Source organism: Rissa tridactyla, chromosome 13, assembly GCF_028500815.1.
Source record: "Rissa tridactyla isolate bRisTri1 chromosome 13, bRisTri1.patW.cur.20221130, whole genome shotgun sequence".
In the NCBI taxonomy this organism is placed as follows: Eukaryota; Metazoa; Chordata; class Aves; order Charadriiformes; family Laridae; genus Rissa; species Rissa tridactyla.
Genome location: NC_071478.1, coordinates 13,132,124 through 13,148,125, shown reverse-complemented (window position 1 = coordinate 13,148,125; position 16,002 = coordinate 13,132,124). Strand labels below are relative to the sequence as shown.

Sequence of the window (16,002 nt, the reverse complement as noted above, 5' to 3'; positions counted from 1 at the left end):
CTTTGTCTTTCATCTCCACAAGGTGTCCCTCCATTCTAGGTCACGCTCGTTTTGCCTTCCTTGCTGTGGGACAGGGAAGCCACAGCTGACCCAGCTGCCAGCTCTGGTCCCTTCTCATTCCACCTTTGCTTTACTTTCCCCGGTGCTACTGGAACTTGCCCCAACAGAGGCGAGCACGGGGGTTTCGCTCCCCTGTAGTTGTGTCCGTCAGCACAGCACTCCTCATTGCTGAACAACAAAGTTCAGAAACGGCACTCTGTCACCTCTCCTTTTCGAGATACAACATCTACCAGTAAACTAGAAATCTCTTGATGGTCCTCTTTTCCGAGAGAGACTTGCCTTCCCATCTCAGAAGTTACAAGGCAGAACACCTCTTGTAAGAAAACCCCGACAGCTAGATAGCGAAGACCTGCGTGGTACTTCTAGCATAAACTTGCAACAGCAGAGCAACTTTTTCTAGATTTAAAGAGGAAATAACAGCTTTCTTCTTGATATGCAATAAGCACGCTAATACCAAGCTCACACAGAGTAGCTCATATTCAGTATGGGAAATTGCTTAATTTACAACAAAATAATTGCACCATGTTAGAAAGTCCTAACAAGTACCAAGAAAAACTAATTCTCAATAATATCCATACGGTGAGTCACTTACTATAAATAAGAATTCAACGCACTTTGAAAGCACACAAAACATTTCAGAACAGGTGTTTTTATGCTCAAGTAAGGGCATATATGCAAAGGGCTATTCAAAAGCCATCTTATTTTAATTTCATAAATTGGCATTTATGTTTAAAGTAATGTTCTACTTAAATACGATTTAATAACCACGTGTAGATATGCCCCAAATAGTTATTCTAACAAGTGACAAATAATTCCTGCCTCTGTAAAAATCCCTCACCGTCTCAGCCTCAGATATACCAATTTTCTGTGCAAAGCTTGCTGGTAGACTATAAAGAGGCTTTTAGCCCCATAAATTAGCCTCAAGTTGCCTCATTCTCGTGACTCCCCTCTCATTCCACCATTTCACAAGTCCCCGACATACCAGCAGTACCCAAAATTAGACGACAAAAAACCATAAAATAAGAACACGCAACGTTGTTGGCAAATGAGTCCAAAAAAATCCAAACTCCTGAAAAATACCGCATTATGAAAGACAGATCTAGGAGCTGCATCCACAAACAGCTTGTTACAAGAGTCTTCCTCTGCCTGCATGCTCTGATTTATCCTAAGGTAGTTTTACCCTTGGCTTAATGCTTTCATCCACTGATTTCTGAAAGCGTAAAGTTTTACTTACTCATATGTAAAAAATTTTCACACTGTCTAGTCTTAAAAATACTCTTGCTCTATCACTCCACTTTATTTGGCAAATATAGGGCAATATTTTCCTGTCAGTGTTTACTGCCAACATTCAGGTGTATTTTTTGTTACCGGGGTCTGCAGAGAAAAATTGCTAACAGGGAAGAAAATTCACCACAGGATATAGCCACATGAAGTTATTTCAACCAAAAAAAAAATGCACTCCTTAACAGCCAACAGCTTTTATTTATATACATCTACCATTTGGAGTACTGATATGTCCATTAGAGAAAATTTTGGTAGAATAACCTTTACCAGAGTTGCTTAAACACAGCAAAGCTATTTTCAGACTCCAGAGAGCGGAAGATGGAAGGCCAGCCCCAAGCTCTAGCCTTACCTATGAATCTTACAGTGAGAGTGCAGGTAGGCCAGCCCCTGCAAGGCACCGTGGGTGATGGCAGCAATCTCCACTTCCTGAAGTGGTTTCTTGTGAACTATGGGGAAAAAAAAAAAGTTAAGAAAAAAAAACGCAAGAAGATAAGTGGGAGCTTTTCCTGAGAAAGCATTTTTAGAGAGAAGCTATGAGGTGGACATCATCTTTGTCGTACTAGTTTCTGACGGCCTGATGGCCATTAGCAGCTCTATGTCTACGCACAGCCTGTGCGTGTGTTTCACATCATTGGAAACCACATTTTTCTTCCCATTTCTGCTAGGGCCAACGAGCTACTGTTAACACCAGGAGATGGCTGAGTGCAGCTCACCAAATGTATTTGAAATACTTGTTTGGTCCTTAGCAAGGAAAACTTGCCACTTCTTTTTTTTTTTTCCTCAATAGATAAAAACCAGGAAAACGAGGAATACCAGCTACAAAACGATGCCCCAAAGCACCTTCCATATATCCCTAAATATAACCAGCATATGCCTTTGGCTGACCATATCTTAGACACAAAAGATATGGCCCACAAAAAGTACTAGTTTTTGCAAATTTCAGCTTAGATTCCCAATGCCTCTGCAGGTGCTGCTGTTCTAGTTTTGAGGTCATATCAGTCCTTGTTCTTATAAAGCCATCTGTAACTATTCCTACGAACTGGAAGTCAAGGACGGAGGTGATCTCTGCAGGTTTTTGTTATGGATAGTCAGAAAACAGGCAGTCTGCTTCAGTCATTAAGCAAGCGCAAATTACAGGAACATAGCTATATACATTCATCCCTTCGTTTTACAACATATAAGTGTACATGCCAACTATATGTAGCACTGGCCCCCTGGGAAAGCCTCAGCTTACCCTTGGTATCACAAGCACAGGCATTTTAGCTACAGAATGGAGTAGTACAGACAGACCGCCTCTACCATCAGCAAAATACCAGTCGGCATTTCTTACCTCTACCATCAGCAAAATACAGTCTCCCACTATACTCAGAAGGGGCACCAGCAAAAAGAAAACCAAAGACTATATAAAACTTACCCTCTAGCAAATCAGAGGCTGATCCTAAACAGTACTCCATAACCAACTGCAAGGAAAAAACATGGTTTTAAATGAAAGGGTAGACACTCCCCCACAGTTACTACTGGAATGGCTGAGAAACAGTAGAAGCAAGAAATGCAATAAGCCACAAACAAAATAAAAGGCTCTGAGAATTCCAGCAGTGTCAAGACATCTTTCATTGCTGTAAAGAAGATTTAGGCACTGAGAACTTTGTAGGGAGATATTGTAGAGGATGTTCCATAATAGTTGTTTAATCTGCAGAAACACAGAGGCCTGCCTCAGAGAAGCAGGGATTTGTTCCAATGTCCTAAATAACTATTTTCTTTGAATTACCAGGAAGCTTCTTCAGATGAAAGGGACTACAGGCAGCATGGGATGAATACTGCTGCACGTAAAGACACTGCATGTACTGAATATCTGACTGCTGTACTGTACAATTTCTGCTCAATGAAGCCCTCCAAACGCCACGCCGCTCACTCACCCATGCCGTATGCTCTTTCAGGTAACAGCCCTTATACTCTATGGTGTTGGGGTGCTTCAGCTGTTGTAGAAACTTGACTTCTTTGATGATATCCTGCCATTTCTAATAAGAAAAAGAGAAAAGGTATAAATACATTTCTCTGCTTAATCCCCTACCTACTCTCATACACCACCCACTGTAGTACAGGCTGAAAAGCAGCCATAAAACTATTTCACAACGTGAAGACGATAAGAGTCATAGTTGCAAAAGCACTACTACACAACTGAAGTTGCCTGGATCTCTATTGCATTAAGACCCCCTCAGGAAATATTTAAATAGCTTGAAGTTTGCAATACTTTTTTTTTTTTTCCTTATTTTATCTGCAATATAGTTTACTGAAAGCATTGTTTTGCTTATTGAACTGTCCAGTGGTCTCAAAAACTTAGTAACAAACCCACCTGCCCCAAAAGAGACACCACCACCTACAGTATGTGCTACAGACGGCAGCGGTTTGCTTTCTGTACCACTGCACGAGGCAACCGGCATTTGGAAAACCTCAGCACACGTGTGAGAGCAACAGGTAAGCAAGGAAAAAGGAGTTTAAACCATCCCCGTTTGCTCCTAACAAACACATTCTTTACTGCATTATCAGCCCATCAATCCAAACGAACAGAGTCAACCCAAGGGCAAAGCATCGCAACACAGAGACAGAAGAGAAGCAACGAACAAGCAACAGTTGAAGTGAGACTGATATTCCAAGTAGAAGGTCTAGGTAATTTTAGGTTATAGATCCTGAAAAGCGTTTCAAGTCAGCTACACATTTCAGTTGTCGCCTCAAAGAGCTGTGGTTATGGTTCCAGTTGCCAGCTTGATATTAATGCACTTATTACTGAAATAACCACCCTCCAAGCATTCTGAATTCCTACTCCCTTAAACTGAATTATTTGTCAAAATTTGCATAAACTCATTTTCCCTCCACAAACCTCCACGCTTCCTATGGAAGTGAGCAACAACTACAGCATTAAAAAGCTGGTCCGCTAGCGTCAAATGAAATAACGCAGCTAATTTCACTGTGCAGATTTACATTATGGTCGCAACAGCTTCTGCATGCAGAATTGGCTTTATTCATCTTACCTCATTCGTTTGCTTTCCACTATAGGACATTTTCTTGACTGCCACCACCTCATTAGTGTGGGAATTTGTAGCCTGGAGTAGGGAGAAAGAAATAGATTGTAAAAAAAGTTTCATTTTTCTTCCTCCCCATGGAGTGAGCTGTGCCTTTGGCAAGTGCAGGCTTTTTTCTCCTATATGACATCCTGGCAAGCTCCTACACTTCAGGGACATCATCCTCATGATAAGACTTACTAGACAAATATTACAACACTTTTTCCTGACTTCGTCTATCTATCCATATCCACTGTTCCTCCCTTGGCCCTTTTTACGCTTGCTGTGCCTCTATTGATGTGCAGAGCAAGGTCCAATATTGTATCTCCTGAGAACATGCAAAATGCAGTTTTATTGGAGTTGCAGTAAAAATAGTTTTACATAAACCTTTGGAAAAGTGTTTTCCAAAGAAACAAATAAACAGATGTATCAAAATCTCTATAATTTAATCCACAAAGCCCATACGACATTCATAGTCTCAAACAGATATTTCAATTTCCAGTTTCAAGAAGATGCTTCATTCTGGAATTTATCTCAATTAAAAAAAAGGAACCTTCCTTTCACTGCACGAGAGCTCAGCTGTACAATGAATATTCTCCACTCAGCAAAATTTACTTTTCTCCAGCCTGTGTGACAGAGGGACGGTGACCAGAGGCTGAAAACTCAGTTTTGGAAAGAGCTCTAACTTGTCTGGGTTGGCACTGGCCTCATTTCTGCATGTTAAGGACAGAAAACTTGAAAGCTTTAGTCTTAAAAGAGTTGTTGAAATCCCAGTACCTCCAACCGTTTACCATTTTTGGGACAAAAAAATAAATTAGTGACAGTTAAAAGCTTTGAATACAATAGAAGCTAAATGTGGTAAATCCTTCTTTCAGCTGCTTAAGAGGATGAGCACTGTACTTTCAAGTAACGTCTTAGCGAAACACATTCCATGATGCATACAGCGACTTCAAAGAAAAATCACATTGGGTGAACCAATAGAGCACAGGAATTAAAGGGAGTTGACAGACTTAAACTCTTCACAGCACACACTCCTCCTCCAATGTGTTCGAGAAAGCCAAAAACAATTAACTTTTGGATAAGGCAAACCCCTTCCTAACCACTCATCGTTCTGATTCAGCACAGAAAAGATCAAGAGTATTTTACTCAAATAGATGAATTAATGCTGGTGTTGTAAAGAAATTTCCAAGTGTTTCTGGCTGTTAGATTAATTCCAAGTATCTTCACATGAACACGGTATCTCTCATTTCAGCCGTCGGTTTTTGCCGCAGAGCGCACTGCCATCTTCTCACAGCTGTGGGTGAAGTTCTTGCTGCACCAAGCACTTGGGATCCTCCTGCCTGAAACAACTTAAAGGGCTGTACAAGCACACTTGAGAGAAATACCCACTCGCTGAAGTGGGTTTAGCCATACTTGTAGATCTTTAAGTGAAAACTTAGCAGAAAACAAGGACGTTCTGCTTGCAAAGCCTCCTTTCCACTGCCCTTATCTGCTTTATCACTTTGCTGTGTTTCTTAAGTACATTGGTTTTGATGAAAACTATTCTTCTGAAGTCAAGTATGAAATCAATTCAGTTGATTTCAAGTCAAGTTAGCATCAACTTTAAAACCTTGTGAGAATTGATGTGTTTTTTCTTAGCCTTCTGAAATACAAAGTAGTTCTTTCATGCAAGAAAAGAATTTTCGAATTATCTTGCCAAGCCTTAGCAATAGCATACTGGAAAACAAAACAGCTTGCAAAAATTGAGCTTAGATTGAAGTTAATACTAGAATAATCGTATTAATCCACAATAACAACAGTGACAAGATACAGATTGATGTATTTGCTGTTTGTAGTACTGTCAGTACCAATTTAAACAAACAGATCAATGAGATGCAGCAACAGCAGAACAATCCGTGTATGTGAGGTCTCTTCCCTGTTCTTTTTGATGATTTTGAAAGCCTTGTTCCTTCAAAGTTTTTTTTGACCTATTCTCCTTTTTTGATACCAAATACATCAGGATCCCTAGAAATCTTGCTACGATGATCCAGGATCTTATTCTCGGCCCCTGCCTTACTCCAAGATGCATAAGAATTAAGGGGTAAGACAGGCTAATAACAAAGCTTTTTAAAAGGGAAAAAAAACCAACACAGATGCACAGCATTCCCTGCACAGTAGGGAAAAGCGCTCGGATGACCCACACAAAGTAGCACAGAGTTAGAGGTCTTCCTCACGTGAATGGATGGATCCTGGGATGCTGTGAACTGAAAACTGCAAACAGGCAAGGTCCTGTTTGTGATTTACATATACAGCAGGGCAAGGAAAGACTCCAAAGAACTGGATCCAAAGTGCTTAATGCAACAGGAAGGAAAGCTTATGTTTCCAACAAGGGCAAGGAAGTGAGGAAGCATCACGGAAAAATGGTGATACATCTAATTACTAGGTTACTACAGTGATGTTAGCACAGGTATGGCTGCAATCACCACCACGCTTGGAGGATGCAGCTGCTGGTAGGATATTGCAAGAAGCTGCAGTTTGGCTAAACTCTCCAATGGCTTTAAAGCCCAGAGCAGTTAGATAAAGCATCCAGGGAGAGGAGGAAGAGAAGCGTCGGGGAATGGCAAGTCTTTTACCCAACGTTAGTGACATCTCAGTTGTAACCCTGCTTGGTAGACTAGACCTCAAACTCCTCACGCTCTTCCCCTTGAAGTATGAAGCATTGCTGAACACCAGAGCTGAACAATAAAGGGAGCACCTCCACTACTTCATCTTTACCCTAAGGCATGCCCTGCATCCTTTCCCTTTGGGTTCAAAATACACTGGGTAGGACCTCCCTACTCCCACCAAAAATAATGCTTGCTCTTATGGAGTGGATCAACATCTACTGTAAGTTTTACAGCCTCATCTTCTTACACATGTAGTACATTTAACATTATACTTTCACCAACCCGTCACTTACCCCAACATCTGGAAGTGTCTGTCTCACTGTTGACCATCCCCCATGGTAGAACCCCCCCATATCATTACGACCATATTATACATTGAGGAATTATATGGTTATTCCTCAAAACATACATGCGCTGCTTACCTGACACATGACGTCAGAGTCCTCTCCTGTTCTAACAACAGTTCCACCAACACCTCCATCACTTTACACAGCTATAACGAGTGAACGGGAGGGCTCACAAATAATCCATGCCAGCCCGGTTCTGGAGTTACAGGCGTAAGGGTACTTATCTAAATACTTTCATGGCTGATATTCAGAAATCTCTAGTGAACCTGATGTTCTGGAGTAGCAGGCCATGCTATCAAGCAGCTTTAATCTGACTGATGTTTGTGTAGTGAATTCTATTTTAGTTTCCCCAATAGCGATTGGATTATAATTATTTCCAAATGTAGCATTGTAGATTTGGCTTTGTTTGATATTAATTGTAAAAGCACTATTTTTCTTGCTTTCCAGATTAAATTCTCTTGACTGTATCGATTAATGCATCCTTCCCCCTTGAATTCCCATCTCTCTTGGGATTTTCTCTTTGCTTTTGCCATGTAAGCATTTGCTATTGAAGGTAAAATGTTAAAAGATGAACATGGGGACAAGGAGGGCGGCAAAATGAAATATTTCAAAGATATCTCTAAGTTCTAGATTATCAGAGCAGCAGAGAAATCATTCAAAAGCCTGAATGCAATTTGAGGCGACTCCCATGGTATTTTTACCCAAGCAGCCACAATACCAATTCATTAACAAAATAGCTTTTAACTCCAAATGCACTTGGAATCATTAATTCACTAGATCTATTAATTTGCAACGATTTACAAACATGAGCACCAAGGAGAGTATCTTGAAATTCCAGTTTGGCAAATTAATTTCCAACTGTTTGAATTAAACTTTCAGCATCAGACAGAAGATACCATATACTTAACCTCAACGGTCGGATGCGCTATTAAGACTATTGTGAACTGCTACTATAAATACCTCTGTAACAGTAAAGAGCTCAGGAGTGCTCCGGAAACACTTATTTTTGAGATGTGTTATGAGAAAGCTGACACACACAAAGCACTAAGGGCTCAAAGAGCACTCACTTTTACAAATGGTGAAAGTCTCTAAGATGTCACTTAAAATGGCCCCGTTTTCCAGAAAGGAGGTCAAGAACTATACTTACAAAGTAAACTGCTCCAAAACTTCCATGTCCAATTTCATGTAAACCCACAAATATTTCTTCAGGATCATCTTTGTAGAACAGGTCAGCTATTTCTGGGTCCTTTGGCACCCCTTTGCGCATGTTGAGCAGTATTATGAACTAGTTCGCGCTTTCAATTCCCAATCAATTTCTTCCTTCATCGACAAAGTAGTTTGTAGACAGCGTTCAGCACCTGGTGAGAAAGTTCATCTTTAATCTGTTTCTTTTACGCATGTTTCTGTTCTCACTTCTCAGACAGTAAAATAAGAGGAAACACTTTCAGGAGCAATAGACTTCACTATCGTTTCCTTCAGATAATTTTTTTAAATTATTAGTCCAATTTAGATATAGAGATTAAAATGCATTCAGAGTACAACAGCTCTTTATCTCATACAGGAAGCAAATGCTGCAGTTACAGTAAAGTCCACTTGAAGACAAGAGTCCTGGTTGCTATGCAAAACATCCTGTGATAGAAGTTTGTTATTCTTCACGCTGGGCTCCTACTGTGTCAGTTTTTAGACTATCACCCTTGTTCCTCCTACTTTTCTCTGCTGTTTGTTTGCTTTGTTTTCTCTGCTCCCACGTGCCAGCTGGTGCTAGTAGAAAAGTTAGCTTCTATTCCACAGAAACACTTCACAATCATATGATTTTCATTTATTTATTTATTTATGCAGCACTATAAGACAGCTACTGCTGCTGGATTGTGATGGCTCCCAGGTCACAGAACTGCTTTTGAAAAATCCTAGACTCCATCATGTAAGGCAGATCTTTACCTCCTTAACATCGTTCTTTAGCATAAGCATGTAATTAGACAGCAGAGAACTGAGCTGCACTGAAATGAAGAGTTTAAATATTGATCCCCAAAGTTTTATGAAAAAAAAATAATAAAAGAAGCATCAGAAAATGTCACATTTCCTATTAAAACATTCTGAAAAGTCTGCATTGGTTCATTAGACACTGGTGTGCAAAGCAATGACAGATGCCTTTACCCCACCTGCTTTTGACTTCTTAAACCCAGCACATTATCTGCAGGTGAGTCAACTGGAGTAGTTTCTAACAACAGTCTGGAGCACGTCTCAAAACTACTTCCAGATACATAGTTCAGCACCTCATTTATTGAGGCCACATCTTCTCTGTGCGTAAAAGAAAAAGACTTCTGAAAACATACGCTAAAATGTTCAGCCTACCTCATGAGATAAACCAGTGTAACATTTAATGAGAGACCAGCTGTAATTTAGCAATCGGATAAAATTAAAACTGAAAGACACATAAAAGGCTTTAGAATGTTTCAGACTGCAAGTGCCATCCAGATGGAACGATGAAAGCAGAGCATAACTTTGGTCTGGGGCTGAGACAGTCTCCTTGGCCGAGGATGATAAGCAACGGAGCAACAAGCCCAAACTGCGGTTCGTTAGAGGTGCACCAAGTCCTGTGCTGGAGCCCACCTGGGTAACTGTGGCACAAAGCATGCTCTGCGGCTCAGACTCCTTTCAGCAGCATCGTCCTGTGCTCTCGGCCCCCCAGACTCTAGGCGCTCTCTTATTCTGCAAAGGAAAACAAATATCAGTATTTAGAAAAAAGTATTTTAAGTTTTATGCCTTATTCTAATATACAAAACCACTACATCTAAGAAAGACTGCCGCCTATCAAGGCACCATTTGAAAGCGCAGTGAAAAGGAGCACTGGCTATGAACGTTCATGGTGGCTCTTTAGGTGAAGATGTGCACTTCCTGGGTTGTTCTGTAGCCCTTGGGCTTGTTACGTAGCGCTACAAGAGAGGAAACCAGGAAAAGAGGTTAAATGCCAAGTTCTTTGACTTTTATAAAAAACTCTTAGGAGGCACAAGAAAGTTTGCTCTCAGACTACACTGTTCAGATTGCCTATAGAAAGGACAAAGCTCACAATGCTGAGTCTATCCTTTAGCTCACCATGTTCCACCTGATGCCATACAAGACTTCAAAGACAGTCCTAGGCGTTAATAAGGCAAACGTTGTTGGATTCCACCAGGGAGAGAATAGGCAATGAAAGGATGAAGAAGGAGGGCAACCAGTTAGTCCCATCAGCTGAAATCAAGTCCGCATTGCTCACAGTTAAGGATGCGACTCCCTGCAGTCACCCATCGCTGGGGGTGCAGCAACACCCCCAAACAGCCACAGCCCTCCTCCCAGTGGAGTCAAGCACGCTGAGGGTTTGGCATCAGCTTGCCCTCATAGAAAAGGTTATCGTGTAGCCACAGGAAAAATGCTTCACAAGTAAAGCATACTGCAGTAGTTATATTGCCAAAATCTGAATTAATATACATCTGATTTAATGATAAACAGGCTAACTCATCTTCTCATTTATTAGCAAAAAAAAATAAATGAGCAAAAGTCTTCCTGCTGGTAGCTAACATTACCAATAAATGATATTTTTGTCTACTGTTCTCAACACAGGGCAATATTATTGACATGTTAAAAAGCTATTTGAACAGCTACAGAAAAAGGATCTGTAATGTTTAGTTTAAAAAAAAATAAAAATAATTTATTAGTATAAACTAATGACAAAAGCCAGATGAATGAAATGATTATTCATTCTCAGATGATTGGCCTCACCCAAAAGTGCTATATTTACTATGTGCCTGCAGACAGGGGCAAAGAATGCAGTATTTCAGGTCTGGCATTCTTCAGCCCAGTGAAAAGTCCATTTGGCTTTGGAACGATAAACTGATGAAGAAAATTTATCCATCTCTAGTCAAACGAACTTCTCTGGCATAAACAGTCTGTGCAGCTCTAATATTCAAGGATAAATTGGTATTTAAAATGGGAAAGTAAATATCAATACTTAAAGTTAAGCCCTAAGTAAGAATGTCTTCTCCAACTAGGACAGATATGTATAGTGAGGCTGTAAAATAAGTAATTCTTTTCAGCAGGACTATTATTTTCCAGTAATGATTGTAAGAAAACTTAGGATGGAAAGGGTATGAAGAGTAACTTGATTCTTGCTGATCTGAACACGACCCCAGGTGCTCCATACCATCCCCGAGCGCTTGCAGTGCCTCTCGGGACAAGCACCAGGAATCCTTCACGTGGTCACTTTTCAGCACGAGATACACAATTCAGGCACGGGACAACGTAAGACAGAAAAGACACAAGTCACACCACTTGGAGGTAAGCTGGCCGGTCACGAGTTATTAATATTACAACTCTCTTCTAGACACGTTTGAAGACTGAAATAAAAACAGTTTAAACAATGGCAAAGCATTATGGGCGTCAAGCATCATAAGTAAAAAAACCCTCAAGTTCATGGTATGGTCAGTTTGAGCAAGTGCTTTCAGTTACTAAAGTACCGAATTAACCCATCAAGAAACAAGGTCTACTAGAAGCCTGATTTCTTTCAAAAAGCGCACCTAAAGCAGCATTTGAGACTCTGTGCGTTCTGAAGACCACAGATGAAAACAGCATTAATCATACCGGTGGTGACTTAACGGAAATGAACAAGTGACTCAAGGTTTTCAGAGTGCGTGAGTTCAGCATTTTGTTCAGATAAGGCCATTTGGAGATGCCTCAAAACTGCCGACCTAGAAGTGAAGACTCTCAATCAAGAGTTACTAGTGAGAATTCCTGCCTCGGAGGACAAACTGTTTGTGCCCCGTTTCTGAAACTCTGTAAGGTACTAGAAAGATGGGGTGAATTCTTGGGAGTAAATTCAGCATCAGAAATGATACTAAGAAAAATACTTGAAAGATTCTCTAAGAAAAAATCTCTAATGAAAATTACAGATCATATTACGAAAACCAGAAAGAAAATACGTTTTTTAAAGGCCTATGACTATTCCAACTACAATTGGGAAAACAGTGTTACACTGGACACATCTATATGGCAATCCCTCCGTTTCCCAGTAATATCACAGGCAGAGGAAAACAAAATCACTAGTTACTTTAACATTCCATTCTTTATGGAAAATGCGCCAGGCAACGTGTGTCCTGCCCAGCACAGGTGTGCCCAAAGTGAGAGGGAAATGCTGAAGAACTGTGTTGAAAGCTACAAGTGCAAGATGATCAAGTTCTTAAACCAACAAAGCAATTCTGCTTGGAGCAATGTGCTGTAGTCCTCCTCCTCCTCCTTCTCCTCTCCCACCCTTCAAACACAGGAGCTCAGGGATGCAATCCAGCCAAAGCAAATCCCTCTGGATGGAGCAGGGAGTTATTGCTGTAGTTCTGGCCCATTGCCACCTTAGCACAGGGTTTCAAGGATTCTCTACTCCTCGCTTACACTAAACGGCACAATGACCTGGTGCTTTTCGTGGCTGGAGCAAGACAACTGCAGGTCTCATGGTGGAGTTCACCAAGTGATGGTAGAGAGTACGGGAAGAGTCAGGCCAGGAATGAGGAACGATAAACTAGTGATACATCCCACAGGCTACTCAGACTGAGCCCTGGGTAATGCCCGCTATAGCAAGCAAGTGTTTTTTTTCCCCAACAGTTTAAAGAAAAGCAACATTTCCTCAATCATAACCAACCCTCACATTAAAAAATCATGCATTGCTGCTTTTGCTACATGTGTTGGCACAAAAAATTCTCTTCCTACCCATCATGACCTCTAGGTGCTATATTAACAACAACAGAAAAGACCTTGACCTGAATATAAAGGAAGCAACAAAACATAACTGGAAGTGCCTTTAAGAAGAACTAAACTACCCACATTTCCAAACATTCCATGGATCTAAAGCTACATCCATTTCTAAGACGACTTAAACTTGTGCACTTAAATTCTGTAACCGCCAATGAGATGCCTTCACAGAGCACGGTACCAGGAGAGTTCAGATATTTACTTTTTGCTTTGTCAGGGTCACTAAACAACCGGTAACCTGCCCGGCACCCTCAGCTCACAGCACAGTCAGTACACACGGAATGGTTCCCACACCCTACAACTATCTCATTTTCAACACTCCAATAAAGCGCCAGAGCGTGGCTTGTAAAACACGGCTTGAATCGCATCTCACAACACTACAGGCCCCTTTCAAATGTGTACAAAAATATATAAAATTAATTTTAGTTCCTAATGACACCACGGTCCTTCCCAAACCAGGGACAAAGTTTTCCACTTCAAGCAGAAAAACAAACTACAGGAAACAGGGTGGAACAGCAGCAGATTCCACTCATAGGAGGAGCGACGTGACACGGCTCACGCATTCATTTTTAGATGAATATTTTTGGGGCAATAATTTTACACCACAATTCTTTTTCCAAAAAGGACAAACACAGAGTCCCTTGTCTTCATTTCAGTTGCTACAAAAATCTCCCAAAATCTGGAAGACAACACTAAGAGGGAAATTATCAGCTAAATTCAACCAATAAAAACTGTTCTGAATAAGAAGCCTTTTGAGCTCAAAGTAGGCACGTGCTCAAGTTCTCACACAAACTTATAATGCTTTGTTTGTTTGATTTTGTTTTTTGTTTATTTTTAAGAAGTATAAGCTTTTTTTCTTCCTTTTAACTGCTACATAAGGCTAGCTAGCAAGGCCATACACAAACCCTTTTGTGGCTCATTGACTCACATGCAGACCACAATCCAGGGTGAACCGTCCATCGCTGCGCAGAAGCAGGTGCTTTGGCGTTTTAAGGAATGCTCTTCGCCTCCATATTGTGAGCTTTTCAGTGTCAGTTCTTTGATTGTTAAGAATTACTTTTCCAGCTAACATTATGTAACTGAAAGCAACATACGTGTTTTTTTCCTAGTATATTAGCGCTTAGTTGATTTTAATGCTTAAAACAGCCAGATACACCTATCTGGTATATAAATTCAAGCTACTTACAAGTTTGCTGACGCCGTATACAAAAAGCAACTGTACTACAGCCTTTGTTTGCTTAAATTAATCACCGATCCCAAGGTACTCAGAAAAGATTTCACTTTGGTCTAGAAGCAGCAAGTCCTCTCATGTCCTTTCTGCAAATTTCTAAGCAGCAAAATGATCCAATTTGTGCATAAGACAAATGGAAAGTACCTGGTGACCTTCAGCAGCAGAGAAAAATATTTTTGAGCCTTTGAAAACACTCTGCAGGTATCAGAATAGCATCCCCTGAGGGTACGTGGCAGGGGGACCAGATTAAGGCATCAGGACAGTCTGGGAGGAAAGCTGGATAGGGTAACCAGAAAATAAGCACAAAATGTGCCTAGTCACAGCTAGCAGCTGAGACTCACACACTAGTTCCTCAAACACTGCCTTTTTCACTCTGCTTTTCAAAGAAATAACTTCCCAGAACATTCAAGTCAATGACACACACCATTTTTATCAACGTTTGCACAACATTTGGATGCAATCACAGCTCGTCACTACCTACAACTTCTAAAAAGAACTGCAAGAATTTTTCTTTGCCAAGTATTCGGCGCAGGAATCCACTTCGAACATCATCCTGGAGCATACCCGCTCTGGTTCGGTATTCTCCAGTGCTCGCACGTGCATCGGGTCATTCGGAGTTAACAAGATTACTCATGCTAATAAAAAACCCTGAATCAGAACTTGACTAAGGTGATCACTGCGCACAGTGCCCCTGGGATATGAAATTAAACTAATAACTTGCAGGTCTTATTGTGGATACAAACCTTCATTGAAGCAATTTTTTCCTGATTAGGAGCAATAATTTTCAAGGGAAACATTGTTCCATTTGCAACTCCTCTATAACTAGTATTTATGTATCAAGAATAAGACAGTAACCTAAAAAAAACCCCCAAAAATACAAAAATAAAACCATAAAACCAGTGGGCTTAAAGTCAAGAAACAAGCAATTAGCGTTGCTCATAGGGAACAGTTCAACAAGTATGAAGTCAAGCAACATGCCGGCCTTCCACAGGAAGCTGTTCCCGTCACCTTCCCTGGAAGACCTCCCAGCAAAGACACACCAGCTGCTGCAGGAAGTTTAGGGATCTAAGACACACCAGAATGGAAATGCAGCAAAAAACTTCCACAGATTGTCTTTCTTCTTGCTCTTCTAAAGGACCTTATGGCTGATGTGTGAAGTTTCAGTACTTGCAGAATGAGGATTAGGCACTGAAGTGAGGAACTAGTGGCACCTATGGCACTGATCCATCTTGACCTGCAGCCAGATAGTAACTATAATCCTAAAAAAAAATAATAGTATCATAGAATCGCCTAGGTTGGAAGGGACCTTTCAGATCATCTAGTCCAACCATCAACCTAACACTGACAAAAAATGCCACTAAACCATATCTCTAAGCACTACGTCTACCTGTCTTTTAAATGGTGACTCAACCACTTCCCTCGGCAGACTGTTCCAATGCTTGATAACCCTTTCAGTGTAAAATTTTTTCCTAATATCCAGTCTAAACCTCCCCTGTTGCAACTTGAGGCCATTTCCTCTTGTCCTATTACCTGTTACTTGGGAGAAGAGACCAACCCCCACCTCTCTACAACCTCCTTTATATTCTTGTATATGAACATACCAA

The 16,002-nt window shown here is 40.8% G+C and overlaps 1 protein-coding gene across 4 annotated transcripts in view; it reads right to left on the bottom strand.

Annotated features, from left to right (window-relative positions):
* The window catches only part of TAOK3 (TAO kinase 3), a 95,221-nt gene that overhangs the window by 43,773 nt on the left and 35,446 nt on the right, over window positions 1-16,002 (bottom strand). For all 4 annotated transcript variants that reach the window (XM_054220084.1, XM_054220088.1, XM_054220086.1 and 1 more), the window contains exons 2-7: window positions 10,006-10,104; window positions 8,543-8,753; window positions 4,374-4,445; window positions 3,261-3,362; window positions 2,759-2,804; window positions 1,694-1,790 (exon numbers count right to left, since the gene is read on the bottom strand). In XM_054220084.1, the coding sequence (XP_054076059.1) occupies window positions 1,694-1,790; window positions 2,759-2,804; window positions 3,261-3,362; window positions 4,374-4,445; window positions 8,543-8,662 (437 nt within the window). In that variant the 5' untranslated portion in view covers window positions 8,663-8,753; window positions 10,006-10,104. The remainder of the gene's footprint in view (window positions 1-1,693; window positions 1,791-2,758; window positions 2,805-3,260; window positions 3,363-4,373; window positions 4,446-8,542; window positions 8,754-10,005; window positions 10,105-16,002) is intronic.